Below are 8,835 nucleotides of genomic sequence, written 5' to 3' on the forward strand. Positions count from 1 at the left end.
TATACGAACTATTACGTAAGGTACGTTATCCTATTAAAAAAAGTGGCAGTCGACGTGGGAGTTCGATCGCATAAATCTAGCGGCTAATCGTTACGTACTTCGTCATCCCTGTCCTCCTAAAACTTCGTTATGCCCGAGGGGGTGCGTCGCGAGAGTACGCGAGGAGGGGGGAGGAGAGGGGGGGGGAGGAAGAGGGCTGAGAAAGGGGTGCACCCGTACGTGCGAAAGGATATCCGTTTCTCTCCTTCTCTTTCACACTATTCCCGCGTGTAACCTGCCGGACAAAACGGAATCCATTACGGGGGCCTATACGTAAGGAAAACGTCTGTGTGCCCGATTCCCGTAGCATTTCCATTTATATTACCTTATCGTTATTCTTCCGCGTTGCTTCTTCCCTCTTCTCTCTCTCTCTCTCTCTCTCCGTTCGTTTCTCTCACACTTTCTCCCCTTTCCTCCTTCCTCTCGCTCCCGCGCGTCCCTGATCGTTCCCCGTTTCGCATCTCTCCGGCGCCTCGTCGTCGTTTATTCCTGACGAAGGACCACGGCGAAGACGCACTTGCTCGACCAGCCGGCCTCGTCGCTCGCCTCGTACTCGATCCTGTGACCGCCGACGTCGAAGCGACGACCCGGGCTCTGCGGCAAAGGTATAAGACGGAAAAATGTCGTCGCCGCCGGCGGAGAAATCGGCGGTGGCACGCGACGATAAGGTGGACTTTGGGAGAGCAGAGAGGGAGATCTGCTGTGCGAAATTCGCCGCCGACTTCCGACAAGTGAATATCACCCTTCCGGCGCGGCGGTGAGCTTGCGCGAGAATTTTTGGCACGAGCCACGCGCGGGAAGCTCGCTTCCTGTCGGATTTATTCCCAAAATTCGCATATCTCTCTCTCTCTCTCTCTCTCTCTCTCTCTCTTCCTTTCTTTCTCTTGCAGTGGAAAATTACGCTTAACTAATTTTACGCTCGCGGCTTTCGTACCTGGAATCGGGCTTTTGCTCGTCCCCGTGTCTCACCGCACCAAAAATTTGCATTATTTATCAAAAAGCGCATGCAGGTTCTGGGACGAATGACGCGGAGCTAGGTGTACCAATTCGGGTAATAATTGACGCCGCGTCGACAAACAAGCTAATTAGAGCCGGCGATACAGTTCCTACATTCCGATATCGCGCGTTAATTTCAGAGATCAGCGTTAATTAATTAGTCATTCGGCGTGCCGCGATTATTATGCGACTCTCTCTCTCTCTCTCTCTCTCTCTCTCTCTCTCGCTCTCTCTCTCTCTCTGCAAAGGAAATTGTCCCCCAGCGACGCGACGCGACGCGATTCTCAACGTTATTAGAAGAGCGCGTCCGCGATCACACGTACACATTTATCGGCAACTTAATTTATCGCATCCGTATCTCTATGCCCGGCGGATTTTCGCTCGTTTATAAAATGGCAATCTCGATATGTTACGTCGGGATAATATCACATAATGGGCATTTTCACGCTTTGCGAAATATTAACGATTCGCTGAAAATCGTCCAGTCCCACCCCAGCGTCCGCGCGATTATCAAGCCCGGACGCTGATACGTGATACGCGATAATCGCTGGTGTGCGTATATACGAATGCACATGCCGAAACGACAGCTTTTTATGATGCATAAACATCGATTATCGAGATATCGAGCAATTTTTATTCGCGTTTACTACCGTGTCGGATATTCGAGAGATGGAAATCAAACATACCAGATAGCGTTGATATTATTGGGTAATTATGTGGACATCGGTTTGTAGAACGTGTACATCGGAATGTCAATTATAATTATTCATGCGTAATTACGATACCGCGACCAGCCCGAAACGAACGTGTAATTTCGCGTTTTTTTTTTTTTCACGAAAATGCGGATAATTAATACAATTTTCACACAGTTACATCCTTACCTCATTATTGCTGATCCGCGTCACCTTCACGTTATCCGTGAAGGTCGGCTCCGTCCACGTGATCGCCGTTCCGTTCCTCCCGACGACCTCGATGTCCCGCGGACAATCTTTGACTTTCGGTGCTTCGCCGCCTAGAGAAGTTTCCGCGGGATTAGGAAAATTGAAGTAACGCGCGGCGCGGCGAGGAGGATCTTCCCGCTTGCTCGTTTTGTCGGCAGCGCGCCGCATCGCATCGCGTCGCGTCGCGCCGCGCCGCGCCTCGAGCGAGGAAATTGCGGGCCGTGAGAAAACTCGTCTCTCGCAGGCGGAATCGAATCGACGACGACGTCAGAAAGTTCGATTTCCGCGTCGTCGTCGAATGATGAATCGGCGACTTGGCGCGCGGAGCGCGAGCGCGAGAAGTACGGGCAAAGTGGAAGAAGTCCCTCTCCCTCCTCCTCCCCTGAAGAGAGCGAGGTTCATTTATCGCTCGTCGCGCGTAACGTGACGTCGGAGTCATAAAACAGCCGGGGGATGGGGGACAAGCTTAATTCAAGTTTTTTCTGCTGCGCGCGCGCGCGCGTGTATCCTCGTCCCCGGTAAATATATATTTTTCATCCGGAAGGAGAGAGAGAAAGAGAGAGAGAGAACAAATGGACGAGGGAGAGGAGAAAAAAAAATTTATGCTCTCTTAAGAGAAAGGAAGTATAATTTGATATTTTTCCCTTTTGCATCGCCTACACTCGTCGGTCTGGAAAAGCTTATTCACGCGCCAAGTCCTCCGCTCGTTATGTACCGCTCGCGAGAAAGAAACGGCGGCGGCGAGTCGAGTTGCGCGCGCGGGGCGGGCCTGTCCGCGCGGAATCAGGCCAGCCTGTGCAGTCCCCGTTTCTTCCCCGAGAAAGCTCGTTGGCTCGAGTGTCAGTGATGAAGCTACGGAGTTTGCATTAAATTAGTTTCGTCAACTTACTTTTAGGCGGCACAAATGAGAGCGCGCTTGTAATCTTACAAGATTCGCGCGCGCGGGGTCGAATACGAGCCTCGGAATGCCGTCCGATTAAACGAAGCCCTGCAGCCTCCTATATATACACCGTATAGGTACGCAAGAGCGCGTTCGGAGATGCGGTGTGTTAAATCGTCCGAAAGGGACTTTGACTCTCGAGGAGGTAAACAGTCCCGAGGATCGCGGTTTGTTTCCGCCATTTTTACCAGCGGGACTTGTACACTCGAAACTGCTGAAGACATTCCTGCAGACGTGTATGAAAACTGCATTTCTCTACACGTACGCGACGCGTATTTCAACGCTTGTCGATGCAAAATCGAATTGGCACAGCATCGGCGAACGATGCGGGGCGCGAAAGGTGGCGAAAGAGTTTTTTTCTCTCTCTCTCTCTCTTTTTCTTCACGAGAGAAGGATGGTAATAATTTACCGGTAATAATTTCCCTGCCACGAGAAGTAAGTTTACTCGGAATCATATAAGGATTTAACTCGCGGTGCAACGAGCTGCCGCGCGTATTTCGCTCACGTCCCGGCAAGATGCGTCGGGAGAGTAGACCGGGGGGAGGCGGCAGCGGGCTGCGGCGGTGGAGGAGGTGAAGTTGGGGTGCAGGCGCACAGGGTGGGACGTAATATTCTTAAGACGCATCTAAAGGATCCCGACGCCCCGGCCTTAACGGGCGAGACGCGGAGAACTTTTGATACGACGACGTTCGTTTATGAGGCGACGTAACAATTTGCCAACTCGCGCGCTACTCCACCCTGCCCGCCCGCTGCGAGAGCTTGTGTTACCACCGTGTTTACACCACCGTGTGCCCCGAGTGTGTACCTCCGTCCTCCGTTCGCCGTCGCGCGCGAGTTGGCGAATCCTAGCAGCGGAGTTATCAACGCGCGCCGCCAAGAAACGGAAACAAAAGGAGGGAAATATTTCAATCTCGCGCTGTTAATCATTGAGAAACTGCGAAGTTTCTGCGACGGCTAAATGATGTACAGTGAGGGGAGAGGGGGCGGAGAAGAGGGGGGCGTCTCCATCCTGCGCGCGAGTGTAGTTTATTTAACATGTGTTCCCCTCCTGATGGAATTAGTCGATCTAACACGGCGCGTTGGTTCCCATCTCCATCCGTTATTAATCAAGATTCTGCGGGAGGAGGGAGGGAGGGAAGGTTCAAGGGAGACGTTTATCCACTATCTTCCGCAAAGTGCAATCTCTATAATCCGGATTAATTAATGCGGGGGTGTATCGTGGATTACCGTGGAGTAAGTGGGGAAACTGACCCCTAAGTGAACGATCACCCCGCGTTTTCAGGGAGCTTATATTTAGGTTAGCATGATTTAAACCGATCGTTCAACGACGGTAAATCGTTTTTGCGGCGGTTTTTGCGGCAGGTTAAAAAAAAAAACAAAAAAAAAATTTATCAACGAGGAAAAACGTTTTCGAAAAAACGCGCAAAGGTTATACTTCGCCTCTGTTAAACGTAAACTCCGATAGCGATAATTAACTTCGAGAAGGGCATGTGTGTACACGTGTTGTCGGAACAGGCAGAGCGGACAGGGAGTGCCGCGATTGGGCAATTACGAATTAATAATCGCTATTTCTGCCCGCTGCAGAGGTGGGAGCCGTGCAGATTATCACGGCCGGCCTCTCGAACGGGAATCATCGTTAGCGCGGGGCTTACAGGCGTAATACGTCGTTAACACGCATCCGCGCAAATTAATTACCTTTGACGATAATGCGTAATACACAGCTGGCCTGCTTCTTCGATACCGGGTGACGCGCGAAAAACGTGACCTCGTGCACGCCGGGCTCCAGATTCGCCTCGAGCCGCGTGCCCCAGGACGGCTTCGATCGCACGTATCGGAACCAATCGAGGTCCGTCGCCGGTTGATCGAAGGTCACGAACGCTTCGTCCCTGCCCGGCGGTAACTCGGCTACAACGTCCTTCGGACACTCCAATCGGGGCTTGCTATATCCTGTCGGCGGGGCAGAAAGAACGGGGGTTCGATATTCGACATCGCCGATATACGTTATCGCGCCAATCTTTCAGGCGACACCGTGAGAACGCGAAAACGTTTTACTTCTTTTTCTCAAATAAAAAAAAAACGGATAAACGTACCTCTCGATTTTACTGTACGGATACTTGAAATTTTCTACGAGTAATATCATTAGAACAACATTCGTCGTTGGATCTTTCAATCGAGCGTCTCCATAAAGTTCCGGCCGTGTCTTGGGAAGAAAGAAAAAAAAAAGAGAAAAATTGTTCAGATCGCAATTTGAAAAACAACTTGGAAGCGCCGCTTTAGAGAAACTCGAAAAGTTTAATGAAACTTCAATATTTTTAAAGAACTCGTCGCTTCGTTGGAAATTTAATTATCTATCAATTTTAAAGTATCTTGCGATCTAAAATCGAGACACGGCGGAAAGGTACTAACAAAAATCGTTATTCCTCGCCAATAAATCGTCGGACGATACGATTTTTTTTTTATAGAAAGATCCATACTCACTGACGCACTTTCCGTGCTGCGGTCCGTCCCAGGTGCCGTCGGATCGACAGGTCAACTCGTACTCACCGCGAAGCTGATACCCACGGGGGCACTTGAGGAAACACCTCGTGCCGGGTCGATTGGGCACTTTTCGCCTGTCGCGCCACAACTTGGACGTGGCTGATCGGGAGCATATTAAATAGCCGCGATCGATCGGATTTAACGGCAGGCACGCGATACTATTTATGTCTGAAACGAATGGAATGAGGATTACAGTTCCGGGATATTACATAATCCATGCTGCGTCTCTCGTGACGCGGAAGCTCCGATCACCATAACGGAACTGTCATCGATTCAAGAAAGAGGATATAATGTTCGTTATACTTCTTGAATTGCAATTTGAAGAATTTTTTTTTTTCACATCATAAAAGCTTCGAGACGCTCTTACCGAATTGATAGGTATTATTCCACGACTAAGTATATATTTCTCGTTCAAGAGCATCCAATTTATGTCGGTTTCCAATTTACATAAACTTCTGAATACAATTCGAATACAAAACGATAGAAAGGAGCTTCCTCTTTTCCTTTAACGCGACATCACTTTATCCCTTGGCGACCGTGGGAATAAAATAAACGATTTAGCGGGTGCGCTCTCATTGGCGGAGTCAGATATCGATTATTGTGCCCGCGCGCTATAAGTGTAAGTACACTGCCTCGAACCAGCGTGCGTGCGTGCGTGCGTGCGTGCGTGCGTGCGTGCGTGAATGCACGAGCCTGGCGTTCACGTGTGGCTCATAAAGCTCGGGCGGCGGGCGCGGGCTCCGAGCGTAATCTATGTACAGCGCTCTCAAAGCGGGACCTCCCTTCGCCCCATCGACGCGGTATTATGTCAGCCACGTCAGCCGCGCGACGCTCCCACGTATCAAATACGATAGGTATGTATGTATGTACATAAGACAGGAATTACAGATGCCAATGGCGCGCGGCACACCGGAGGAAGGTCCTATCGCGGCTGACGCGTCCTGGTGGAAGTCGCTCCTGCGTGACAGCTTTGCATAATGCTACCCTCGCGGATGCGCCGCCGCCGGCTAACCGGGGGAGGAGGAGGAAGAGGAAGAGGAGGGAGCGCCGGTCGGTACGCTTCCCTCCCGGTTAACGCGAACAGCTTCGAAATTTACAAAGTTACACGTAATTGAAAACGTTAAGAAGTTTATGACAAAAGGGGGAGAGGGGGAGGGTGGAGGACCGGCGCGGCATATTGAGCAACAATTTTTTTTTTCCGCGCGAAGAAGTCGCGCATTAAAATCGTTCGGCGAAGGGAAGGCGGCAATGAGGCGCACCCCTGCGCGCCCCGTACATCGTGTTCACTTATCGCGTTCATCCGTCGCGCGTTCACCCATCGCGTTCGATCATCGTGTCATACCGGGGACGGGGGCGGCGACGGGCGGCGGCACGTCTCTCGCGCGAAATGAACGAGGCGCGGAAAGTGATTTGTCAAGGAGCACGTACCTACGCAGGATTTCCCGTCGGATGACAGGGCTTTCTCGTCCCCGTCGCAGGCGCAGAAGAAGCTCCCGTCGGTGTTCTCGCACACCTCGCTGCACCCGCCATTATCAACCACGCATTCGTTGATATCTGAACACACAGAGAGGCAAATGCAAATATATACCTTCTTTACAATCGATCCGTTTCACGCGCATAAGAGTCATAAAGGGAATTGGAGAGTCATAAAGGGAAATGAAGAGTCATCGAGAAATGAATATTTCACAAAAGTCAATAATTAATGAGATATATTTTATTTTTATTTTAACATGTTTAAATCTCAAATATCGTATTAATTATATTACTGCATTTTTATCGCGTGATTGATATATTTGATAGAACGAAATCATATATGTTTTTCTGTATAACTGGATTTTCTTTAATCACATTAAAATATTAAACTAGTAATAAAAAAAAATATATACAGTTTATAAAATATTTTTGTATTTAAATTCAATATAAAATGAAATATATCTCGTGAATATTTATTTTTCAATAAGCGATTTGATTGAATGGTCTTTTATGCGCAGAATAATGAGATGAATTAATTGATGTAAAAAGAACGCAAGTATTTAAAAAGAGAATCTGCAACTACCGATTGCAAGCTTTTTTAAAATGCAATTGCATGCTTTTTTTAATATGTACTTTTTATATCAACCGATTCATTTCCGTGTACAGGAATAGTAATGTTTTATAAATAATAGCACCATACGAGGAGCAAAATTATTAAAAAATAAACGTTTTACGTAATACTTCGTATCGATCATATTAATATTGTTTATGGTATCTCTCGTTACACATCTCGGGCTTATTCATTTCTCATTCCGCGAAGTCATTCGCGTCACGTAGCTGCACGATACACATTCTGCAATTGATTAGGGGGAGCTATAAATGATCTCGTAGACGCGAGTTATCTTTAATCTAAGATCGGCCGTACAGTCACGCCTTCGGGCGAGCGTCACGACTGTCAAACGATCTGTCGCTTAACGGAGCGACGGCACGGCGGCGGCGGCGGCGACGGGGCGGTGATCGTTCGCCACGTCGCGTCGGAACGGAACGGACGCGTTATACGAGGCCTCTTTCATTCGCGCCATAATGACTCCTTCACCGGCGATCTCGCGCGTTTCTTTGGACCCCCGATCTGTCTTTCAATCGCCGGCGAGATTACGTTAAATTGACCGAAGTGGCCGGAGAGTCGCTATTGCCCGGAGCACTCTCAATGATAGCCGAGAGCACTCGACTTTCGCTGGCTTTCACGGCTTATAAATCTGCGCGGAAGCGCATACAGGGTGTCCCGTAATCCCGGCTAATTTTAGCGAACGAATTCGAGAGAGAGAGAGAGAGAGAGAGAGAGAGAGAGAAAGAGAGAGAGCGAGCGAGCGAGCGAGCGCGGCCCTTTACCCTCTCGCTGTTTATGATTAATTAAAGGACGGATTGAGGACTTTTAGATAGTCGTTATCCCGTTCCCCGTGTAAAGGGAACGGTTTGGAAATGAAAGGCACAACGCGCGAAAACTAATTGTAGTCAACGTTAAATGAAGTTTTTAGATCCTCGTTTATCACCGCGCCGTGCAATTTTTACCCTTCGTTACTCCGTTTTAATCCCTCCCCTCCCCCTTCTTCCTTCCCCACGTTTTGCGCCGCGGTTTCGCGCGATAAATCTTCCAATGCAGTATTCTTCCTCCCCCCCCCCTCCCGTGTATGAAAACGCGAGCAAGATGCAAGAACGTGGACGCAGTTCATTTATTTATATTCGAGGGAAGAGAGCGTCGTTGCGCCGCGGCAAGAACTTCACGTCGCTGCACACCGGCGCGGCGGCGGCGGCGAGATGCGGCGGGCAGGATCGTTGCGGCCGCTGCCAACGAGGACGCTGAGCAAGAATTTCTTTCGTCGGCGCTCCAGTTTCCCCCCCCCCCCGGAA

The 8,835-nt window shown here is 49.6% G+C and overlaps 1 protein-coding gene across 1 annotated transcript in view; it reads right to left on the reverse strand.

The window, feature by feature from the left end:
• Positions 1-510: 510 nt before the first annotated feature.
• LOC105453008 overlaps positions 511-8,835 on the reverse strand; it is a 20,741-nt gene continuing 12,416 nt past the window's right edge. Inside the window, exons 8-12 of the mRNA XM_011694650.1 lie at positions 6,883-7,008; positions 5,395-5,622; positions 4,612-4,863; positions 1,917-2,047; positions 511-633 (exon numbers count right to left, since the gene is read on the reverse strand). Of these exons, the coding sequence (XP_011692952.1) occupies positions 523-633; positions 1,917-2,047; positions 4,612-4,863; positions 5,395-5,622; positions 6,883-7,008 (848 nt within the window). The 3' untranslated portion in view covers positions 511-522. The remainder of the gene's footprint in view (positions 634-1,916; positions 2,048-4,611; positions 4,864-5,394; positions 5,623-6,882; positions 7,009-8,835) is intronic.

This window comes from Wasmannia auropunctata, unplaced genomic scaffold (genome assembly GCF_000956235.1).
Source record: "Wasmannia auropunctata unplaced genomic scaffold, wasmannia.A_1.0 LD336023.1, whole genome shotgun sequence".
NCBI lineage: Eukaryota > Metazoa > Arthropoda > Insecta > Hymenoptera > Formicidae > Wasmannia > Wasmannia auropunctata.